Raw genomic sequence first — 22,942 nt, forward strand, 5'->3', positions numbered from 1 at the left:
TCATACGTTTCGGTTACCCTCATGGCTTCACCCCGTCCTTTCTTCCTAACTCCCTCAAGTTCAGATGACCACTCATCACAAGAAGGGGACTCTCCAGACTCACCACGTCCACGAAATAGTAACAAAAGACCTCCCCCTTCCTCCTTCAACTTTCCATTCGCTCAGGCTGACCCGGCAAGAAGGTCTCTAGATGCAAATTTTTTCGAGTCGTCTCCCCGTCTTCCATCAGCCGAATCTCCCTACAAATCATTCAACCGTTCTTATTCTCTAGCAAACCTACATCGCTCACCAGATTTACAACTTCCAAGAGCAAGCAGCGCAACAACCATCTTCAGGTCTCCATTCCTATCCCCTGCATCACGTCCATCAACAATTTGGTCCCCCCCACCCGTATCCGCAAATCCTTCCCTCATCGCACTCCCACTCACCCAGAAAAAACCCATTCAATCAACCCGTCTCAAATCAAAACTCACCAAAGATGACAAACCATGGCTCGCAAAGAAACGTCGTTGCGAATCAGGAAGCTGGTGGCTCACCTTCTTGGTAGCTCTCTTAGGCGTCCTCGCAGCAGCAGCTCTCTGCTTCAGAGGTTGGATTACCACAGATATCCTCTCGGACAGTCAACTCTGTATCGTCATGGACGACGACTTTGACAGTTCTCTCGACTCCACAAACTGGAGTCTTGACGTCGAGCTCGGTGGCTACGGGTATTACGTCCCACAAATCGCAACTGTCCCTGTCTAACATTTCATTAGCAACGGCGAATTTGAAATGACAACAAACGACCCTTCAAACGTCTACATCTCAAATGGACAGCTCTACATCATGCCCACTCTCACCAGCGACTCTATTGACGGTGGTTATGCTGCTGTCATGGATGGTGGGTCCTATCAGCTTCAAGGCTGTACAGCTCAGGGCGGAGGTACGTCGTCACCTCCCACTCATGTCCAACGTTGCGCTCATTTCGTGTTTGTAGTCGTAGACCAGGGCGCGTGGGTACTCCGTCGGCAAAACGACGACGGCACGGGTGCGTATCGATAACAACTCCCACGCTCCCTCACTCACTCCTTTCAGGCAATTCCAATTCAACTACAACCTCGGGCAACTCCACTACCACTACCGGATCAGGCAACTCTACAACAACAGGTTACGGTAACTCCACCACCACAGGGTCGGGTAATTCCACAACTACCGGTTCAAGTAACTCTACTGCCAGCGGTAATTCTACCACATCCAGCAACCCATGCGTAGCTGTTTCAAACGCCCAGAGCGGCGAAGTCATCAACCCTGTCATGAGCGGTCGTCTCAATACCCGTGGAAAAAGGACCATCAAGTATGGCCGTGTAGAGGTCCGTCTGCTGTGTTTTTCATCTTTTAGCCTGCTAATTTCCCTTTTCAGGTTCGCGCAAAACTGCCTCAGGGAGACTGGCTTTGGCCCGCTATTTGGATGCTTCCTCAGGGTAACAGTACGAACTCGAACTCGAGTACTAACCAAGGAACGGGAGTTTATGGCCCGTGGCCTGTCAGCGGCGAGATTGACGTGAGTCTCGCATTAGGCTCTGCCGGCAGCCTATTAACAGCACACAGATAATGGAAGCCCGTGGCAACCTCCCTTCATATCCCGCACAAGGTTCGAACTATGTCCGCTCGTCCCTGAATTATGGGCCGTTCGCGGGTGGCACTACGCCCATCTCTACCGGTGAGCGTTTATTTTTTGTTATGCCCTTGCAGCGGTATTCTGTTCGGTTCACTCGCGATTTTGTATTTTTGGCTTTCGATTGGCGTTTCTCGGTTCAGTCACTCGACTCCGATTTCACCTTTTACGTACATTTCACCGTTCTTCTTCAGCCACGTTGTTTTCACCCCTTAACACATACTGACAGGCACAAGCACCACTGCCAACCTCCTGAAGAGCATTTACGGCTGGGTTAGCACAAAACGCGGAAATTTTGCCGATGGGTTCCATGTTTATGCGCTTGAGTGGACCGGCGAATGGATGAGGTTTTATACGGATGATCGGTTGCAGGTGGGTTTTCCGCTCCCGTCTCCTACCCGTCGCTTCCCTGTTCGTTCCTGTTCCCGGGTTGCTGTATCCCGCGGTTTTTTTTTTTGCTGTCCTCGCGGTCATCCCCTTCCCGTCCCGGATTACCGAACTAACAACACCCAAAACAGGCAATGATCAACCTCAAAATTTCCTCCAAATCCTCGGACTCCTATTTCTTCAACACAGCTGGATTCCCAGGCGTAGCTATGAACGCTTCGAGCGGAAAGGAAGTGGCCATTGAGGATCCGTGGAGTACGGCGTATGGGGGAAGTCCTGCTGCCCCTTTTGATCAAGGTCTTTTTTTTTCTTGAGAGGATTAGAATTTGATGGTGATACTGATACTGGCGCTGGACAGAATTCTATCTTGTGATTGATCTGGCGGTTGGGGGGACGAGTGGGTGGTTCCCGGATAGTGTAGGTGGGAAGCCGTGGTACGATGGGTCTGCTAGTACGTTTTTCCTTGTTTCTGATTTAGGTGGGGCTAATTTTGACGCAATGTAGATGCTATGCGCGATTTTGCAAGTGTTCAGGATCAGTGGAGCGCTACGTGGCCTTCGAGTGCGGATGAGCGTGCGTTTAGAATGTAAGTTGTCTTTCTTTTTTTTTGGCTTGGGTCTGATGTGGTTTGGAACAGTGATTATGTGAAGATGTGGAGCCTCTGTAGGTAACTGGTTGGCGTAGGTGATACCAAGATTGACCCGAACGGACTAATAATATTTACGATTACAATGATACGTGCCATGGAGATGGACACGGACTGCGTCTCTCGCATTTTAAATTCTAGCTTTGGCCCGGGCTGTATGCTCGATACGCTCGTTTGTTCTTTCTTGATGATGATGATGATGTTGTTGTTATTTTTGGGGCTCCAAGCTTGTATTGAAGCCTTGATTGTTACTAGCCTCGACGTAGTGACGATGTGATGTTATGCATACTTACGATATTGCAACTGATGCAGAGACCCCTGATTAGCCCCTAAAAATGCATCAAACTCGGAAAATTAAGGTTTTTGCCTCCAATTTGTTGTTAAACGAGCATCCCTTCAAGATCATTTCTAAGAAACTGTTCATTGAAATTTTAAGTCTCCCCACTGGTGTGCTCTCACATCTAGGGTCAGTTTTCATTTGTAACTCCCGCCCGCTCATTATGCACCTGAGTGGTTGAACTTGGGTGCGGCACGCCTGGGACGTGCTTTGTGCCATCGACGGGTAGAGGACGTGTTGATTCTACTAGTACGTCAGTTACGCCGATCAGTAAGCGTACTAAGGCGAGGCCACCAGCATGTCTCTCACTTAGGTTCGTGCACGATCGACGTATACTTGCAATGACTCATCTGATTTTTGTTTCTTTCGGATTGATAACAGGACATGGCCTAGCCCATACACACGATCTTACGGCGCTGATGAGTTATTATTCGCGCTGTCACTACCACGGTCATTCCCCCGGTACGGGTGTGTGATATCAAGGATTATTCCGCGAGCTCGTTCGTTGATGGGCCATCAAGGATTGTGTCTCTTTGAGTATAGGCTCGGATCGGTCGGGTTCGTTGTTTGGCATGCAAGCGAAAACGTCACCCGCGGCCATATAAACATTGATAAGCTAAGTCTGCAATGTCCATTTGTAATTGATCGAGTATAGAGTGGCGACCTTCAAGCTGCAAGATATGATGCGACTTAATTTTGTCGCCTGCAGAACCGAACAGTGCTGCATACCTCACGACGCCTCGTCCCTGGTCGAGGCGAATGACGTTAAATCACGCGCGTGTCGAATAACGTGATAGGCGTACGGCAGCCAACTGTTGGAGACTACTAGTGTTCCAAGATTTTCGATTTCAAGGCAACGATTTCAAGGTACTTTGCGCGGAACCGACAACTTTCAACGCCACAACACGATGTGGTCGGCTCGGTCCAGTAGCGGAGCTGAGGTTCTCGTCACGACCCAGAAGCCACAAGCTCCGTAACTGTTGTTTGTACTCTTCGCTGGATTTCTGCAACAATGATCCCACCACATACAACGTGATAGCTTCTTTGTTCTGGGCTTTGAGAACGATGAGAAGCACTCAGGCTGTCATAGCGAGAACCAATGATAACTAGCGTCGTAATCTGAAACGACAGCCGAGAATGCGCTAGTCAAAACAAGACAATTTATACTCTATCTAATGCTTCTATTGTTCTAGGTCTCGTACATTGGGCCTGGCCGAAGCGCGGATAAGTTAACAATGGGTGTGGGTACCGGGCGATTCGGTTATTATCCTCTTGTCTTTCCCTTGGGCGCGACGTTCTGTATACATAAAATGAGACTCGTCGCCAACATTTGGTGTAGTAATTCAATCAATTTATGTAAAGCACCTCCTAAGGTCCAAAACCCATGATTAGATGATATCCATTTACATTCGACTCATAATTATTAAATGTTAGGGATGTGAAAATGTAAATAAGCCGGGATAGATAAATTTGCTACGACAACTTGAATGAGCGTCGTAAGATTTTGGGTCCAGTCCCATTTTATGATAGGTTTAACGGCGCTCAAAGTGAACTCAGCATGCAGGGCAACCCGGTATTATGCAAAGTTTGAAATTTGATGTGTTCTATCGAGAAAATACAGATGCCAATTATACAATAGATGGGTTCTTCGTCTAGAAACAAACAAGGTACAAAAGTGCAACAACAATGGATTATAGCTTTTGAATGACAATGGCAGAAGCAGCTCCACCCTAGACAAGGTATCGTCTGAGCAACGCAACAGCATGGAGAATTATAAGTCACTTACCCCGTTGCAGATGCCTGCTGCACCGTACTCGCCAGATGTTAGGGCATGGACAAGAGACACCACAATACGAGAGCCTGAGTTTCCGATCGCATGACCAAGTGCAACAGCGCCACTATTGGACCATGTTAGCATATATAAGCCCCTGAACGTAAAACAGAAAAACTCACCCGTTGATGTTGACCTTCGCAGGATCAAGTTGTAGGAGCTTTTCGGCAACACGGACGACAACTGAGAAGGCTTCGTTGACCTCGAAACGTGCGATGTCATCTACAGTCAGGTTGGCTCGCTCGAGCGCTGCTGGGAGAGCAACGGCAGGAGCCATAGGGAAGTCGATAGGCTCAACACCCGCATCTGCATATGCTGCAGAAAACGACGCATCAGATGATGCACAGTCACACAGGAAGTCGAACTTACAAATAACTTTGGCGAGCGGTTTTACGCCGAGCTCCTTTGCTTTCTCTGCTGACATTAATAACAGAGCAGAGGCGCCATCATTGAGGTTTGAAGAGTTGGCAGCAGTGATACGACCGCCTGGCTTGAATGCTGACTTCAGGGAGGGGACCTTCTCGAAGATAACTTTCTTGTACTCCTCATCTTGACTGACCACAATGTCGCCTTTCTTGCCCTTGATCGTGACTGGAGCTATCTCAGCGTCGAAGGCGCCCTCTTTCCATGCGCGATCAGCACGTTTATACGACTCGATTGCGTGCTCATCGAGTGACTCTCGGCTGATTTCGTACTTCTCTGCGGTAGCCTCCGCACAGCAGCCCATGGCGAAGTTGTTGGAGACATCCCAGAGACCGTCGATTTCAACAGAATCCTTGGTCTCAAATTTGCCGAACAAAGGGTTCGTGCGGGGAAGCAGGTATCTAAACGATATGTAAATCTTATGCAAAGTAGCAATCAGAACTGTAGTACTTACGGAGCGTTGCTCATACTCTCCATGCCACCAGCAGCAACCACGGTCTTGTAGCCGGATTCTATACTCTGGGCAGCAATCATGATTGACTTCATGCCGCTAGCACAGACTTTGTTGATGGTTGTAGCATCAGATGCGGACTTCATGCCACCAGCGAGCGCTACTTGACGTGCGGGTGATTGACCAACACCAGCCTGGACGACATTGCCGAAATAGAGTTCCTCAACTACTGAGGGATCAACTTTCGACTGTTCGAAAGCATGCTTGAGAGCCACGGCGCCAAGTTGGGGAGCGGTCAAAGTCTTAAGTGATCCATACAAGGATCCGACAGGCGTACGGGACGCAGCAACAATTACAACTTCGTGAGCAGGCTGTAAAGTTGTGAGTGATGAACGCTGTTCATAGGATGCGAACAAACCATTTTACAAAAAGGATGATCAGGTAGTGATAGAGGATGAAAAAGTAGATATGGATTAAAAACACGATGCGACCACCATGGCTTTTTATGCGAAACAAATTATTCGGGATCGAGGAAAACGATATAACCGATCGTACGACTTGTCAAAGTAACGCGATTATTCATGTGGTCTGAGGACAGCTAGCAGCAGTGCCACGTAGTTAATTAAAATAAAACACATGACACTTTTACAAGCATTAATGGGGTAGTGGTAACCTGGGTCGTTGCCATCGACCCGCCGGGGGTTCGATTCCCCCTTAATGCATGAAAAGTTTCTGACCTTTTTGACCAGCTATGGTCTCAATTGTTACTCCGGGCTGCAGCCTATCAACTCATTTATTTACTTGCTCAATGATATAATGATAAGCAAACAGTCCGTTAACATCACACTGCGATCGCGACTAACGGATGAGTTACTAATTACCTGGTCCGACGTAACAAAACTGCATGAATGAGGAAAAGATCGGTCATCTACATGATCACACAACATGAGTTTTGCTAGTAAGGCTGTCAGACCGAGCCAACAGACATAAAAGTCAGCTACTAACCTTCTTAGCTGTCTTGTAGAACATCTTGCTCTGTGCGGACAAAGCATTCGATCGCTCTACAAGGTTATCCAACTTCTCCCCGCGTTGGAGAACAGATTCGATGGTCTTGTGCTACAGTGTACCGTCACACCGATACAACAATCAAGCACAATGAGGGAGAACTTACCAGAACGATCTTTGTCTCATCTAGCTCCTGTTGTACCCGCATAATTGTATCAGCTTGGCGAGGATCCTGGTACTTCTGAATGTAGGTCTGGATCTCTGGGAATGATATTGATCCTGGGTTTCCGAAGGCAGATTGGGGGACTTTGGCAGTGAAATCATCAAGCAGCTTTGTCAGAAGAGAAAAGGCAGGTCGAACGGGGTATTCGTGGTCAGTAATAATGATAGCTGAGGAAGGAATGAGCTGGATAACTCCATTACATTCAGGGCTTCGACCTACCTGCAAGCTGCTCTGCACCACTCCTGTTGTATACATGGGCGGTATAATTGTTCTCTTGTACGCTCTGACGCTGGCCCTGAGGAGTTCTCTCCACGACCGTCTTGGTGAAGAATGTCAAAAACTCGCTGACAGAACCTCTCTGGTAGAACGAGAAACTAGAGACATCTGAAGTAGAGCTGAGAACTGAACAAGGGCCTGAGGAAGGTGCGAGAACAACTGAGAGTGAGAAAATCTTCATGGTCGTAGATGAGAAGGGAGGCAAAGCTGCGCTGTGCTGCCGGTGTAAAGTAAACGCGGCTTAGAGTCCGATTATGTACGTATTAGTACGAGGAGCCACTTCGAGCGAACCACCATGCACCTCTTCCACAGAATTCAGTCAAAGAGGATGAAATCGCTCGTTGCCTCGATCCCAAGGAGTATCTTTCATCTTCGCGTACAGACACGAGCATTCAATGTTCATCATGACACCTTTTCTTCGCGTCTGGCCAGTAGAAACTACCTGCGGACAAGAAAGTTTTTGCTCATGTTCTATGATACTGGCAGCGTACTGGTTATCTTTGGAATGTTCACTGCTGTTGTTTTGCTCGTATGGACTATGGTTTCACTCTTGTCTTCCACTTTTCTACGAGTGACTGCGCTAGATCCTTCAGCGTCGTTGCTGAAGAGAGCCGTCGAAGTCACGACTCGCGCAACGAAATATTCCAGAGTCACGCATGCTGTCAATCCAATTGTGAGTCAAATGCAATGCATATGCGTCGATCACTTTCAGTAACTATCATTATATCTCGAGCACTCACTTTATTGCGCGTAGATCCCTGGCTTAACCGTTCCATTAAAACACCTACCGCTGATTCTACTCTCCCTTTGCATTAGTCAAATCGTGCATGAAAGTGGGCATGCCATCACTGCCGCAATGTATGTTTCCCCTTACAATACGCTATAGTTCATTAGCCACAGCTCGTGTTTTTCCTAGTCATCGGATTCCTATGCTGGCGGCAGGAGCATCCATAACCTTAATGTTCCCCGCCGCATTTGTGACGTTGCCTTCCGCAAAGGTCGAAGAATTGTCTTTACTCGGTCGCTTACGGATCATAACTTCAGGCTGCTTTCATAACCTGGCGCTCTGGCTGACTCTACTGGCTGCCGCCTGGTCTGGTATTGGACAACGGATACTGTTAGTAGGTTACGAAGATGTTTTTACCCGAGGGTTAATTGTTGCCCGTGTTGAAGCAGTCAGTATGGTTCTAAGATTATCACCTCACTATCTTTGCTGACTTTCTATAGGATTCCCCTCTGAGCATGCATCTTCCTGTTGGATCTTTCCTGACGACACTTGACGATCTTCCGTTGCACTCATCTCGCGATGCATGGAACACTTATCTATTGGAACCTACCCCAGCTGCTTACAAGCAGGGGTGGTGTGTGGATGCGTCGCGGCTTAGTGGTGAGCATGGTACCTGCGTCATCCTGCCTGACTTAGTACCTCCTCAGATGATTACCAGTGTTGTAGGGATACTGATAATAGCACATCATTCTGTTTTGTGTCATTCGAAAGTACGATTGAGGAGTATTGTGCCGATCCGGTAGCCATACTGTCAAAAATGCAAAACCGATGCGACTCCTCAACATCGTGTCTGGAATCGCAGTCATGCATTAAACCAAGGGGAGACAGAGACATCTTACGGATTACGGTGAATCACGAAGGGACAGACACCGAGGGCGAGCGCATTGTACTCTGGAGTGGCCCCAGGTACGAAGTTTGGGAGCAAGGTATAATACACGAATTCAAGCATGTGTAGTGGTTGATCTTTGATGTTATCAGTTCAAACAACGCATCTCGCACCGCGTTTCGGCATTATACCACTAGGACTACCCCTCGTATTTGCAGATTTCTTCCAGTGCGTGACTTGGACTAACATCTACTGTGTGGCTGATTTTGGGTAGGTATCTGAAGCTCACAAATCTATCATTATATCTTCTGAACGCACTGCCACTTCCTGCATTGGATGGATCTCAATTGCTGATAATTTTACTAGAAATGGTCTTCACAAAATGGTTTCATGCTCCTTCGACCATCCTCGACATCGAGGCACTGAGGACACGTGGAGGCCGTCCGTATGAAAGGAGAGTGCAGCAGGTTCGAACCTTCGTGATGATCGGTACATGTACGCTTTTGGGGTCGTGCGTCATGCTTGGTATTATAGAATGGATGATTGTATGAATCAAAAGCTGTATAAGTCAAGCAAGGCGAAAGCTATTGTCTTTGTTCATAAGAAGACTACATGTGACTTGCATGCAAATTCATCATGGGTGGTGATGCATAAGTCGATCAGTGCACCTCCATTGCGAGGCACGCTGATCATACTGAAATATGAGATGAAGAAGGGTGTTACTTCTTCGGTGTTGTGCCGATTTCTACCACACTCAAGCCTGCGCCCATGCATCAGGTAATGAAACGGATTAATAAGACTGATCTGATCACGCACCTGGAGGCAAGCTCTGCTTGAGCTTTTCAGCCTTCTCTGGGTCGTCTACAGAAAGAGTGTACAAGTATCGTGAACACCGCACTTTGAACTTAGTCTGGACCTTTCCAGCTGCTGATTTTGCGGCAATTTTTTTGATACGAGCCTCTGGATAGATGACACAATGCGCAAAAGATCAGTGCATGTGAAGTCAGCGTGTTGTCGAAGCACGACAACAGTATAAACGCACGGGAAGCATCCTTCCGCCGCGCAATCTCGATGAACTGCTTGATATCCCGGATTTCCTTGGGCTAACATAGACATAAGTAATGAGAACGAGACAGTCAAATGGCCAGCGGACGTGAGCGTACCATGACGGAGTACTACTAAAGTCTTGAAGTCTTGCTTACCATATCTAACGATTTCCAGCTACTTGGGTGGACGCGGTGGCTGAACCTTATTTTGATAGCTACTCGCAAGTTCCCGAGAGGTCCCTTCGGGAAAAGATGTTTTGCTGCCGATGCACGTCATATATACACCCTTAGGCAGTATGTCGAGTTGATTATGTCTATAATACATATATGTGCATGGTGTTGAGATGGAATATACAGTATCTCGGATGTGACTGTATCATAAATCAATGATGAACATTTGAATACTAGCTAATGCTATGGAGCCGTCTTCCGAGGAGATCCCGAACCTGCAAGGGTGGAGCCTCCGTCACTAACGACTGACATTGGCCGATTAAGGCGTGCGCGCAGTCGTTCAACTTCACGTTGTAGGCTAGAACGTGAAATGTAAATATTCCACTTAACTTATCAGGACCTTCGAATTAAACTTACTTCAGCACTGCCTGCTTGGAATCCACAGCCTCTCGCTCTAGGCGACGTTTCGCGCGCTCAAGTTCACTCTCCCTTGATTGCTGTCGATGTGAACTAAAATTAGCCAAGCTACTAGATAAACAACGAAGAGGTAAGACTGACAACTTTGTCCAGAGTCTGTCGGAGCGAAGTGATTTGACCCTCAGAGATCTTTCGCTCCTCCTCCAATTTGATATGGTGCCTTTCGCTTTCGGCCAACTGTAGCTGTATGTCGCGAATTGCCTTGTCAGAGCTATGCAAGCGGTTGGAGTCGACTTTCTCGCTTGATACTTGCTTGAGTTGAGTAGTGAGTTCATCGATACGGCTCTGCAGCTGCCTGACAGTAGAGGATGGGTGAGGAGAGTTTGCGTATGACTTCGTTTCAAGGTCAACCACGCGAACGTTTAGGTCTTTGACTTGCTTCTCCAATTGTGCCTGTAGGACAGAGTGAGCACACTGGGAATCATGTTTCAGATACTTACATTGATTCTATCCAGTTCAGTATTCTCGACACGGGTCCGGTCAAGTTCTAGCTGGCTTTCATTGGCGTGTGCCTCAGCTCTCTTCAGGCGGTCAAAGGCCATGGCTACACGATCTTTTTGTTCCTCCAGAGATCGCTCAAGATCTTGTTTCTCCAGCTGTAGCTTTTGTAGTTCTCGGTCCGAAGTCATTTTCGTTGCATCGACATGGTCAAGCTTGATGCCTTCAAGTTCCGCCTGCAAAGAGCGGCGTGCCTTTTGTAGCATTGCCCTGTCCGCCTCCGCATCATTGAGGACGCTTCGAAGCTCCCGAACTTGCGAGTGCAGGGACACGATCTGCGCTTGTTGGTCAGATTGAGCAGTAGTCGATGATTCAAAAGCTTTGGTTAGATCAGCGATCTTCGTCTCCATCCGCTCTTTCTCCCTGTTCCAGGCGCCTCCATTGTAGACCTCGTCATCAAATCTTAGCTGCAGCTCGTCATAGTCGGAGTGTATTTTGCGGTTATCTTCTCGTAGCCTTGTCATCGCATCTCGCTGCGCTTGCATTTCTGGAATAAATATGATTTGCTGAGGTACACCAAGCGTTTCCTAGTTACACACCTTCACTCAACTGGGCTAGTTCAGCTGCAGCTTTTCATTAGATGAGATTTTTTATGAAAGTTGTCACCAACCTTGATATTTTTTTCGGGTCTGGTCACTAGCAAAATCACGTTCTGCGAGGTCTTTCTGATGCTGCTGACGCTCATCTTGCAGTTGTTGTACTAGACGGTGCCTGTGAATGCCCAACTCAGAAGATTCTCTATCTTCGGCCTCGATCTGAGCCTCCAATTCACGGAGCCTCCGCTGAGTATCTTGGAAACGCTCTTCGAGTGTCCTCTTCTCTGTCACCAAATCGTGATGAGTCTTTTCTAACTCAGCGAGGGCGCGTCGAACTATCTTGACAGTCAGTATTGCTTAGGGCGGAGGAGTCTGAACCTTACCAGAAGATTCTGCGCGTTCTTTTGCTTCTGCGCTAGCGAGCGCTTTGTGAGCCTTTTCCTCAAGGAACTTGGCAGCCCTTTCGGAGGCCCTACGCTCTGCCTGATCCACCCCACCACCCCTGGCAAAATCTTCTACCTCCCGGGTAAGACTTGCCTTGGCTTTCTCCAAAGATCGAATGTAGACGGCGTCCTTCTGCAGCTGCTCTTGTGCTTCCCTCAGTTGCTGATCGGTTACTTTCTTGGCCTTCTCCAGAACGTAAACATGTTCGACAATCGTCTTATCCTGTTTACTCTCCATTTGCTTGAGGTCCCACTCCCGATTCTTGAGATCAGTGATTGCCTTATTAAGATCATGGTCGTACTTTGCAATGCGTTCCTGATACTCCTTTTTCTGAGTTAACATGGCGTGCTGAAGGTTCTTGGACTTGGTTGATTCGGATTCCAGTTGTTTCTTCAAGGTTTCCAGCTGACGTTCGCCAGTGTGAGCATCTCTTTCCATCTGCAAAATCGTATCCTCGATCTCATTATATTTGGTCTGAGCAGCGTGGAGTTGTCGTTCCAGAATCTAATAAAGTAGAAGTAAGATCCATTCATTCCAACAAATGCAAATAATTGCCCAATCACCTCTTTCGACCTCAATGTCTCCGCTAAGCGACCATCTGAGTCAATCTGACGGGATCTCAATGCCTGCAGTTCCGATTCAACCACCCTTTTGGCTTTTTCCAGATCCACGACCATTGCCTCAAGCTTCGACGTTCGTTCCTTCAAGCCTCGCTCGCGCTCTGAAAGAGAGCTGTGAGCTGAATCTAATTGCTTGTGCTGACGACGCATTTCGTCTAGTTCGGTAGCGAGCTTGCTTTCCTTGTCGAGAGCGTTTTCCCGTAAAATACTGAGTTCTGTGTGTAACTGGAAAGACTGACGGCGGAGCTCGGAAAGTTCTTCTTCTTTGCTTTTCTCGACTTCGAGCCGGCGGGCATCTTCGGTGCTCTTGGTCTCCATGATTGCGCGGAGCTCATCCAGCTCGCCTTGAAGTTTTATCTTAGCGGACACTGCACGATCTACATCGGCCCTGGAAGCATGGATCTCCGCTCGCTGTCTGTCAGATGTAGCGTGAAGTTCGACAATTTCCTTTTGCAGTCGAGAACGCTCGTCGGCGGATGCGGTGATAGTAGAAATCAGCTGTGAATTTTGGTCCTCTTTGTTCTGGATCATAGCAGAATACTCAGCGGATGTACGAGACATCTCTGTTAGCTGCTGTTTGAGATAACTTAAACTTTTTTCCAGTTGGTCGACCTTGCTGCCGAGCGACGCTCTGCGCAAAACATCAGACCAAAAATCATGGTAAGTTTTTGGGCTCACTTAGATTGAATTTCCGCACTGAGCTTGGCCTGCAAGTCGCTCACTAAAGCCTCAGAACGCTCATTGGCACGTGCCAAATCTTCGTCGCGCTGCGAAACAAGGGCTCTGAGGTCCTCATTAGATTTCTGGAGAGCCTGGTGTTCCTGCTGCAGCTGAACAATGCTGCTCTCCTGCGTTAATACAATATCTGATAGCTCCGCCTCTTTAGCTCGCCATTCATTTTGCTGACCCTCCATACGGACAAGATGCTCCGCAGCCTGGTCGAACGCGACGCGCAAAGTTTCATGTTTCTCGTCACCCTCCTTCTGAAGTTGTAGAGCACGGTCCAGTTGCGAATCGAGGACGTCGAGGTCGGCGTGTAAAGCAACGATTTCTTCTTCGAGTTCTGCTTCCCTCTTTTTGCTTCTGTCCAACATGCTATCTTTGTCGAGGGCAAGCGCACGTTCTGCTTCCAACTCTTCGATAATCTTTCGCTTTTCCGCCTGAAGATTCATCTTCACATTCTCTAGATTTTCCCGTTCCCGTTGATCGCGCTCCGCTCTCTCCTTCACAAGTTGCAGCTCGACATCTTTCTTTCTGAGCTCTTCATCATTTCGTGTCGCGGCGAGTAACGGACGGACCTGTTTGAAATGATCAAAAAATTACCTCGAGATAGATAAGAACTACCTTACTTTCGTGTATAATTGCCACCATGGCCAATCTCGCAACTCCCCGTACACACGAGCATTACGCTGGATCGTTCGTATCGCCACCGCACGATTGAGAACCTTCTTCATCTGTCTGCGTGCGGAGAACTTCCTAGCAACAGCCTGTAATCTCGAAAAGACGTCGAAGAGAAGGGCATCCCGCCTCTCCTCGAGATCGGCGAGGACTCCAGCTTTGAAGAATATCTTGGATGTTCCCACACGGAACAACTCGGTATCAAGATCCAAAGCTTCTACAATACGGATGCACGATTTGCGACCATCCATATATCCACGAGGAATAACGCCTGGAGTCATGATCTCGTAGCGCTGGCGAAACTCGACGAAAAGAAGCCGATTAGGATAACCAAGGCGCGCTATGCGAATACCCTCCAAAACACCGTTGCAACGCAACTGATCAAGGACAAGAGGCACGTCCACCCTTCCAGGTTTCTTGTTAATGTTGGGCACGATGCAACGTACGAAATGTGGTTGTGTCGCCTGTAACTGTGCCATGAGAAGCGCTAATTGCTCCTTGTGCCGTTGCCCAACTGTCCTAAACGCCCCTCTCTTGATGGTGCGCCTTTTTCCTGCAGAGAACCCGGCACTGGAAGATGGCGGCATGTCGGCGAAGACGCCAGAAAAATCTTGGAAAAGCAAGGCCACATAAGGTTCTGATGATGATGCCAGTACACGTGTGAGATTATCGTTGAGGGGATCCTTATTCTTCTCTAACCACCCGTCGGTGCGGTACTCGACTTTGCCTGCGTAATGCGTGATGATGAAACCTTGTTCAAACTTCGGTAAGGTGTATTTCGTCCGACCTGGATGAGGATGCTCTGTTGCTCGCAGATCTCCACTCCAGATCGAATGGACTTTCTCCGTGAAAGTGAGATCGGTGGCTTTGGGCATGATACATTCCTCGTCTAAGCAACTGAGGATACCAATAGCGTTCCCGCTGCTCTCAATAAGGTCGATAGTCGGCTGCAAGTCCAGCTTGAAGTTCACGTAATCCCATTCTATGCCTTCCCTGGAATACTCTTCCTGCTCAAGGACGAACATGTGGTGATTGAAAAATTGCTGCAGTTTCTCGTTGGTATAGTTGATAAGCAATTGCTCATACGTGTTGATTTCGAAGATCTCGAAGCCTGCGATGTCGAGAACACCGATGAATGTCGACTTAGAAGACGGTCGATCTAGCGCACGGTTAATGCGCTCAACCAGCGCACCGAAGGACTTCTCGTATAACGACTTGCTCAAGGACGCGAGTTCGTCAAGAGACTGTTGCCCTGTCCTCGCCTGAGTGACCCACTCACGTCCAGCAAGAACCCTGGGCCGTAAGATAGCTCTCGTGAACTCTGCGATAGGAATTCCGAGCAAATGGCAGACACGCTCAGCTTGCGAGGGATCAGGCATGAATGCATCGTCCGACTTCGTAGAACGGATGACGATGTTGCCAATATGAAGAATTGCCGCAACGATGCGGAAAAGGTCGAACTGTTCGGCGGCCGTAAAGCCAACAATATCAAGAGCATTCTGGGAGTGTGTTAGTCAGGTATCAAAGACTTTACATTCACAAAACATACTATCAGAGCGTCCCAATCGTCACGATCGTTGATGCCATCAACCTCTCGCCTGCTTCTATTGAGAAATTCATATTCGTCTAGAGGTCGATCCAGCAGAAGAGTATCTGCAGAAGCACGGATATCAAAAACAAGTGGAGAGCATGTATTTAATGACTTACCTTTCAATGATCCTCCACTTGATAATAGCTGGTAAAATACGTGGAAGTTTCGCTCCGCGGCACTGCGAACCACCACTCGACTCTTTTCCAGCAGGTACCAGTCGATGTTCGCCCCGGATATACTCCCGTCTGGAGAAAAACTAATTCTAATAAACTTCCCGAATCTACTTGAATTGTTGTTCCGCTGAGTCTGCGCGTTACCGAATGCCTCGAGGATGGGATTCGCTTGGAGAATTTGTCGTTCGAGTAAGCCTAGACGACCCTTGGCGCCTCCAGTGCTGTTGGACACAACATGAGTAGCTTTTGCATGAAAAGAGCTTCTTCTGGGCAGACCCAAAGGTGGGGATGCGGGAAATGAAGATGCCATGGACGTAGAATGTGAATGTGAAGGATGGCGCGGGTGAGCATCAGTTGCTATAGCAGACAGGTATTGTATAACTTTCTTCGTGCTCTCAGTTTTTCCTGCACCAGATTCTCCCCTGTGGGCGGCTAATTAGTTGCATGGTTCACCGAAATGTAGGGATGGCTGACGTTATAAGAATGCTCTGATTTTCACGCTCCTCCCCCATGTTAACCCATGCGCGCTCTGCAACCGCGAAGATATGAGGAGGGTTCTCATCCCGTCGTTTACTGCGATACTGCGATACAATTGCGTCTGTATAGAGCGGAAGGTTCTGGTAAGGGTTTATAGCAACCAAGAATAAGCCAGAGTATGTCTACTCGGTACGTTTCAGTAGGCGTGCAAAGTAGGATGTTCATGAACTGTGCGCAAAAAACCGCTGACAGGATAGGACTCACATAGATAGCACCAGATCCATACCTTAGACGCAGATTATGCACGACGCTCGCCTCGTTTAAAAATGTGAGATCTGCGATGTCTTCGACACGATCGAACTTGGGAGGGTTCATCTTGGAGAGCGCATACAAAGGGACTCGACGAATCTGACGCGTTTCGTGTCAGCAATTGGCACGTTACGAAAGAGATTAAGGTAAAGATACCTCGCCACCAGAGGACATAATAATTTCTGCAGTCTCATCATCTTCTTGGTGTACCCAGCCAGCGAGATAACCGTCTTTCTCGTCTGGTACCCACACCCATTTCTTTTCATTGAACTCAGCCTGTAGCGCAGCGGCGCGCGCAGCTTCTGCACTCTGAGAGGGACGAGGAGCTCGCATCAGCAGGGATATGAAGCACCGAAACCGAGTTTGGCTTGTAAGCTGTCTGGAATGACTGAATGACTTCGGGAATATCCAGGTATAAGGTGTCTAAACGTGCTGTCAACCTCGAAGTGAATAAGAAGCAAAGCAAATTGTCAAAGAAAATATCAAAGTACTTCACACAGCTGGGTATGCTCACGATCGCGAACAGGTTATGGATATACAGGTCATGGACCGTGACAGTAACTGCACTTTGCAGCGGAATAATGATCACTTGAACCAGTATGCCTAATTAGGTACTTGAAGTACTTAAGCGCTTAGCGCTTAGCCTTAATATTCATCGTTTCGAGAGTTTTCTTTAAAACATTAGTGCACTGCCAACACCCATCGTAAAACCAGTATATGTACTTTCAGCTCGATCTCACACATTGAGATACTGGTCGTTTTGTTATATTCGATGTCATGCCAGAGCTCACCTCAACCTGCACCATATTTTAACCTGTTATTAGTATACGTGACACCTGCATTACCTGAGGGGTGGTATCAAACGTTCTCATATACTGGATTAATGCATGGTTCGAGTTGATAGTCGTCCTCGTTCTATGGAAATTGAATTCAGCCTTATCTCAAGGGGCTTGCGGAAAAAGTATTGCCCGAGATATCGTACAGGTACCAATCTCAGCTGAGAATCAAATGTCGAAATGAACTTGAATGCGTGAAACCAAGGACTAAGGCGATGAGACCTTTACCGAGTTGATGGGTACGAGAGCCAAAAGTACTGTGAATTCGAATTGATGATGACCTTTGAAGTTAGAAACTCCTCTTACTATACGACTCGCTAAATTGAAGCCTCACCCATGACGCGGGTCGTCGAGCCTCGAGGTCAGCTTGCAGCAGTCAACGTTAACATGGTACAATATGAGAGGTTCAGTGACATTCCTCACGACATTCATATCTCTATTGAAGTCTGTTCCAATCGTGTTGCCCCGAGATCACTAACACCATAAGCTCACATTGAGCATTAAAATTCTTTCCGACAGGCGAAAATTATAAGTCTTTTGCTGATGGATGACCGGCTGGGTTGGTATTGGCGTGGTGTCTTCGAAGTATCCCAGTGTCGTGCCTGCCATAGATATTTCAAGTACTTCTTAAACAATGATGCTGTCTGGCCTGTGACTCAAGACAGCTTTGTGCATGAGCATAAATTAATGACTTCGAATTCGTCGCCCACCGACTAGGAGTATCTTGTAGACTCGTGTGCTTAGGATATGGCCTCCGTCCGATCATTATAGAAAGAACGGAATGACCTTCTATCAGGGCCCGCCTACTAGGGCCCCGATAAAATTTGCTTTGGCAAGTATCATATGAGCAGATACCCCGCCACCTAATAGCAGTAAGCAACATTTGGATGTCATGCTAGATTGTGTATTTCAAGAACTACCCACCGACTTCGAGCTCGTTTGAGAAGCTCGCAGCCATGCTTAGATACCTCCTGAAGTTCTTCATCGGAGAGCTGACGAGGGGCGTCTCGAATTCGGTCGTTATAAAACTTGTGCCCAAGTTCAGCGTTCGCTGGATCCAGGTCCATTTGTGAACACATAGGCTATGTGAAAAAAGTCGTTGAATGAAATATCGACAGGAAGGTAGATTTGGACGCAGCCAACGCATCTCTGATATTTGACAGTACGGAGATACTGATGTTGGCAATGGGCTGGCGACACATGAAAGTAGATATCATCTAGTTGCGCCACAACTACCGAATTGGCAATGTGGCATAGTTGTTGAGTCAACAGTACCCGGATGGATAATCATCATCATATGGCACAAAAAGCCATTTTTTCCGACAGGGAGAGACGGCGATCTCGCTAAAGTGCCAGGTTGCAGAAACTAAGTGGAGCGCTATCTGATGACGACTCAGAGTACCACTTACCTTTGACAACATTGTAGTGTCTTGTACGGCGAGGGCTTCATTTCTTGACCATGAAAGTCACCTACAGTTCGTAATAGTGGTACTACCATCGATCAGTGCGCGCACGCACAATTCCGAGGTCTTGTCACGACATTTGTACCGGTGCTCCGCACAAGTCCCACTGCAATCGCGAGTAAGGTTAACTAGCGCTTATCATGAACGCCTGAGTTTCCAATAACTTTTGGTCCAAGGTGAACGATTTTCAATTGCTCAAGTATAGAAGTGCTTCGTCAACCGAATTGGATTCGTCATCATCGTGCCACGCGTGCCCTATTTTTGTCGCCCCAACATCCATTACATAATGGTAGGTTCCGACATCAAATTCCGGACCGCTTTTATCCCTCGAATTGTCTTCGATAGTCCGCGCTCCGCGGTTTCTAGAAGAAGGTGACATGGACAGGGTGACAGTTGTCTTCATCGACCGGCCGGGACTTGCCATCTACAGTGCCATAGTACAGGACATGCACGGCTTTTGACTCCATTCTCAGCTGTCAAGTTCGCCACGATGGGCTCAAAAATTTGACATTTGCCTCGAAAACAGTACAGTGAGGTCAAGATAGTTGATACTGGTCAAACTCATAGATCTAACGAATACGACCAGCGCCTGTGGTTGGCTTCTTAGCCCAGTAAAGACGTGACTTCGGAACAATTAAGATGCCCTTCCGCATCAAGGGCTACAGCCTTGTTGACGCGTGCACAACACGTTGTTGTGAGGGATGGACCCTCAAGTGTCAACAGAGAACCTGTTTGTTGGCTTACAAGGCAGATAAGAAGGTCGCCTTCCGTGAAGGTGCACTTCCTTGCATCTTATCCAACACTTTCCTCCAATAATCTACCGACATGCATCTGCCGTCGTCCAGCGACTACAATGAATACCTTGTGTATCCCGAGGATTCAGAATTCTTTAAACGGGAAACAGAGCTCCCATCGAAGCTCGATTTCATGGATGGTCTAAGGTGAGTATTGTAATATTAATCTCATGGTCAAGTAAATGATCGATTGACTGACCGAGGACAGAACCTTCGAGTTCGAGTCATCCACAGCACCAACGATGCTGTGGTCTTCTGATATCCTCGATACTCACCTCGAAGATACGGACGATGCAGCATACATCGAGAATCTGGCTATCCACAAAATGCAGGCATCTAACGTGCGTGAACCGAAGATCTATCAAGTTTATGCTGAAATGTGTGTCTTAAGGCTGCCCGATATCGGTACCCAGAAGCATCTGCAACCGGAGACTTCTTAAGTTTACCGCAGTTGAGTCCTGACGAATCGCCGTTCAGTGTCGCGTCGAGCAGGTCCCCCTTGACTCCACAAGGCGGTTCACTTCTCCCCGACCTCTTCTGTGGTCCGCTGGAAGACTTTGGGCTTTTCGACGTCGCAGCGGATTGCAGTCCGTTTTTTGAGGAAGAAGGATTTATAGAAGACGCAGCTTGTCCTGAACAACTGCAAGAAGACCTTGCCTGCCGGGCGGTCTTGGACATGCCTTCTCCACTATCACTCTTAGAGAATGTCTCTCAGCCGATGCTTGTGCTTCCAGTTGATGATGCAGAGCTGATGCATGACTCGTCGTCTATCTTGCCAGACTCTAATCCCGCGGAGCGATCTCGTGTCCTAAGATTTACAGAGGGCTTGACGGAGAACATTACGTCTCAATTGCAAATTTGCATTGCTCCAAGCCCAGCCATCCGTTCGCTCCGTACTAATGTACAGCATTCGGATCACCTCTCGTCGCCTTTCAACCCAAACCATGCTGATATTGAATTGGCTGACGTTTGTCGAGGAGTCAAGCGCCGGCGGACCGACGACGACGACGACGATTATCAACCCAGTCGCATCCATAAACGTGCAGCATCCGAGAAGGCTAGAAAAGTCGCTTATCGTTCCTTAAAAAGAGTGACAAGGCGCGAAGGAGCTAAGGAAGAGCGATTTGACTGCTTGATGAAAATTCATGGCTGCAAGAAGTCTTTCACGCGTAGAAACGACATGGAGAGGCACTTGGGGAGTTGCAAGTTTAACCCAGACCTGCCCTCCACGACAGTCATATGCCCTCACTGCCAAAAGTCCCTGTCACGTAAAGATGCTCTTTTGCGCCACATTAAGCAGAGCCATGTGGATGCCCAGTGACGACACATCATATAGCGTACATCAACGTTGGTTCTGGCATTCAACCGGACACCAATCGGCACTTGAGCTTGCTTCAATCTGGACCAATTCTTACTCTTGCCCATCGCAATTATATGTAGCCATAGCAGATACTTACTTGCATCTTCATTCAACGTTCAATGTCAACCTTGCATGGCGTGGCCTTACATGCCCTGGTGATCAACTGGCTACCACTGGACTCGTGGTTATATAAATCAGACTGTATGATTTCACCCAAAATAAATAAATAAATCACAATTTGAGGGAAGTGGCAAAACAGTTTGCCGAGTTTTGCCAGCTAGTTGTGCCATGTGACAGGGTCACATCGGCAGAAGGGAGGGGCCCTGGTAAAAACTTGGCACAACTCGCAAAGATGTAACTTCAAGAGACCTGATCGATGCATCCATGATAGCATCACTATCCCTAGATATTTCGTGAACATATACATATAGCCTAGAGTTTTGCCAGTTTTTCTACTAGTCCGGAAGAGAGAAGAGGGATCACAGAGACACCAAAGTACTAATGGTAGTAGAAGATTTGGAAGTTACGACTCGTATATCTTAGAAAGCCTGAGTAGTGAAATGTGAAATTCCTAAGACTACAAAGGACAAATCTAACTATAGCAAATCTAGAGCACAGCGAGCGAGGTTACCTATTCTCGATCGCGCAGACAATTTTAACGACATGTGCAAATGAGCTCAGAGTAGACCGCTATCCGCTCTACTAGTACCAGCGCTCATCGTAGCCCAGACCTCGCTGCCCAAAATTCCATGGAGCGAAAACGACCATTCGCGAGTGTGGAAAACTCGTCATGAAACTCGATCAAAACGCGAATCACAAGGTATTTTTTGCAAAAGGACCTACACGAGGTGAGTAACTATAGTTGTACTAAGTATATCATTAGTATTGGTACCATTAACTTGACGAATTACATCAGAACACCTCCGGCCAGTGTCCGCAAGCGGATTGGCGCTGTCATTTTGCCAGAATTCTACGAGATCGATCCCACAGCAACTGGAAACCGTGTAAAAGGCAAATCTGAGTCGTTAAGGTGCTTTCTCCTACATTTGTTTACTTTATACTATATACATATTCAGCTTCATAAACACATGCTGCCAAGCTTCAGATGACAGGTGAGGATCTCCACGACAGTCAGGACGGTGAAAATAGTGATCCCTACAATGAGTTTTGCTGATTCTACATTGGTCCGAATGGCCCTGATGCTACTAGTTCCGAGGAAGAAAAGAATTTATGATGGTGGTTGGCAGGGCTGTGTGTCCATTCCCATGCAAGGTGTAAGTTGCCACATTTGAGGACAGGGGACGAGAATGAAGGTCGCGAGATTTTTGTATGGCTATGATGCAATTTATATCCATATCAAGCTCTTGTGCTAAGTCCCCTTGTTTTTGCGCAGGTTGGAAGAGGTCATAAACCGCACATGTGAAGCTATATACTGCTGATGTAGCGAGCGCCGAGCCATAGTATAGTTGGTTATCTGCTAACCCTTGACGCTCACGTGCCGCATCAACAGCGAAAGCGAAAGTATTAAGTAACGGTCTACTCTGAGCCCGCTTCCCAGGGACCTTACATAGATGTCCAGAGTGGACTTGGCGCGGAGTTTCGATTCACACAGTCTCGGCGTAACACTTCGGATATGATTGTCACGTTTGGGGCGATACGTATTTATTTTATTGCAGATCATCCTGACAAGGATGTGGCCCCGGAGAAATTTGTTTTAGTATTCTCTCATCGTGTATAATTATTGTACCGCATTCCAGAATTTTATGTGGTGATCTGACCTTTAGAGCAAGCCTTCTATGCACACTGGCAAAACTAGCCTCCAGCACCAATAAGTTGGCCATGGACAAAATCTTCTTCAAATAAGAAACATAACACTGTGTATTATGTTTGGGGAACATCAATG

The 22,942-nt window shown here is 47.6% G+C and overlaps 8 protein-coding genes and 1 non-coding gene across 9 annotated transcripts; 4 read left to right on the forward strand and 5 right to left on the reverse strand.

The window, feature by feature from the left end:
• Positions 1–21: 21 nt before the first annotated feature.
• EDB93DRAFT_1085113 (glycoside hydrolase family 16 protein) lies at positions 22–2,712 on the forward strand (the record flags this gene model as incomplete). The annotated part of the gene is made up of 10 exons (XM_041445883.1): positions 22–707; positions 756–926; positions 1,202–1,349; positions 1,400–1,540; positions 1,588–1,675; positions 1,884–2,026; positions 2,173–2,338; positions 2,400–2,492; positions 2,546–2,627; positions 2,679–2,712. The coding sequence occupies 10 exons, from the start codon at positions 22–24 to the stop codon at positions 2,710–2,712; spliced, it is 1,752 nt and encodes a 583-aa protein (XP_041307905.1).
• Positions 2,713–4,598: 1,886 nt separating this feature from the next.
• Positions 4,599–6,363, reverse strand: EDB93DRAFT_1205781 (Thiolase, N-terminal domain-containing protein). The gene is made up of 6 exons (XM_041450987.1): positions 6,148–6,363; positions 5,733–6,100; positions 5,225–5,679; positions 4,978–5,170; positions 4,811–4,922; positions 4,599–4,754 (listed from the first exon to the last, which is right to left on the reverse strand). Exons 1-6 carry the CDS (start codon positions 6,148–6,150, stop codon positions 4,716–4,718), a joined length of 1,170 nt encoding a protein of 389 aa, XP_041307906.1. The 5' UTR covers positions 6,151–6,363; the 3' UTR covers positions 4,599–4,715.
• Positions 6,364–6,380: 17 nt separating this feature from the next.
• EDB93DRAFT_t63 lies at positions 6,381–6,451 on the forward strand. The gene has a single exon. It is a non-coding gene; the product is annotated as a tRNA-Gly (tRNA).
• Positions 6,452–6,657: 206 nt separating this feature from the next.
• EDB93DRAFT_1320993 (snare protein YKT6) lies at positions 6,658–7,501 on the reverse strand (the record flags this gene model as incomplete). Its single annotated transcript, XM_041454927.1, has 4 exons — positions 7,177–7,501; positions 6,901–7,124; positions 6,735–6,845; positions 6,658–6,684 (listed from the first exon to the last, which is right to left on the reverse strand). Exons 1-4 carry the CDS (start codon positions 7,412–7,414, stop codon positions 6,658–6,660), a joined length of 600 nt encoding a protein of 199 aa, XP_041307907.1. The 5' UTR covers positions 7,415–7,501.
• A 27-nt stretch (positions 7,502–7,528) lies between these two features.
• EDB93DRAFT_1250292 (uncharacterized protein) lies at positions 7,529–9,397 on the forward strand (the record flags this gene model as incomplete). The annotated part of the gene is made up of 7 exons (XM_041452992.1): positions 7,529–7,906; positions 7,988–8,091; positions 8,150–8,408; positions 8,461–8,620; positions 8,668–8,946; positions 8,999–9,074; positions 9,121–9,397. 7 exons carry the CDS (start codon positions 7,529–7,531, stop codon positions 9,395–9,397), a joined length of 1,533 nt encoding a protein of 510 aa, XP_041307908.1.
• Positions 9,398–9,654: 257 nt separating this feature from the next.
• EDB93DRAFT_1085114 (ribosomal protein L38e) lies at positions 9,655–9,949 on the reverse strand (the record flags this gene model as incomplete). The annotated part of the gene is made up of 2 exons (XM_041445884.1): positions 9,655–9,806; positions 9,889–9,949. Coding segments are annotated over 2 exons (213 nt in total), but the record flags the coding sequence as incomplete, so codon positions are not given.
• Positions 9,950–10,306: 357 nt separating this feature from the next.
• Positions 10,307–11,169, reverse strand: EDB93DRAFT_1240538 (uncharacterized protein; the record flags this gene model as incomplete). Its single annotated transcript, XM_041451770.1, has 4 exons — positions 10,307–10,421; positions 10,481–10,560; positions 10,622–10,933; positions 10,981–11,169. 4 exons carry the CDS (start codon positions 11,167–11,169, stop codon positions 10,307–10,309), a joined length of 696 nt encoding a protein of 231 aa, XP_041307910.1.
• Positions 11,170–11,452: 283 nt separating this feature from the next.
• On the reverse strand, positions 11,453–17,158 carry EDB93DRAFT_383705 (P-loop containing nucleoside triphosphate hydrolase protein). Its single transcript, XM_041456233.1, has 11 exons — positions 16,743–17,158; positions 16,542–16,685; positions 16,275–16,459; positions 15,744–16,222; positions 15,586–15,689; positions 13,988–15,535; positions 13,317–13,936; positions 12,582–13,269; positions 11,958–12,522; positions 11,649–11,909; positions 11,453–11,601 (listed from the first exon to the last, which is right to left on the reverse strand). The coding sequence occupies exons 1-11, from the start codon at positions 16,917–16,919 to the stop codon at positions 11,570–11,572; spliced, it is 4,803 nt and encodes a 1,600-aa protein (XP_041307911.1). The 5' UTR covers positions 16,920–17,158; the 3' UTR covers positions 11,453–11,569.
• A 2,398-nt stretch (positions 17,159–19,556) lies between these two features.
• EDB93DRAFT_383778 (uncharacterized protein) lies at positions 19,557–21,285 on the forward strand. Its single transcript, XM_041456234.1, has 3 exons — positions 19,557–19,826; positions 19,876–20,020; positions 20,071–21,285. Exons 1-3 carry the CDS (start codon positions 19,711–19,713, stop codon positions 20,998–21,000), a joined length of 1,191 nt encoding a protein of 396 aa, XP_041307912.1. The 5' UTR covers positions 19,557–19,710; the 3' UTR covers positions 21,001–21,285.
• The last annotated feature ends 1,657 nt before the right edge of the window (positions 21,286–22,942 follow it).

The sequence above is a fragment of the Suillus bovinus genome (genome assembly GCF_016758785.1).
Source record: "Suillus bovinus strain UH-Sbo-P2 chromosome Unknown EDB93scaffold_26, whole genome shotgun sequence".
NCBI lineage: Eukaryota > Fungi > Basidiomycota > Agaricomycetes > Boletales > Suillaceae > Suillus > Suillus bovinus.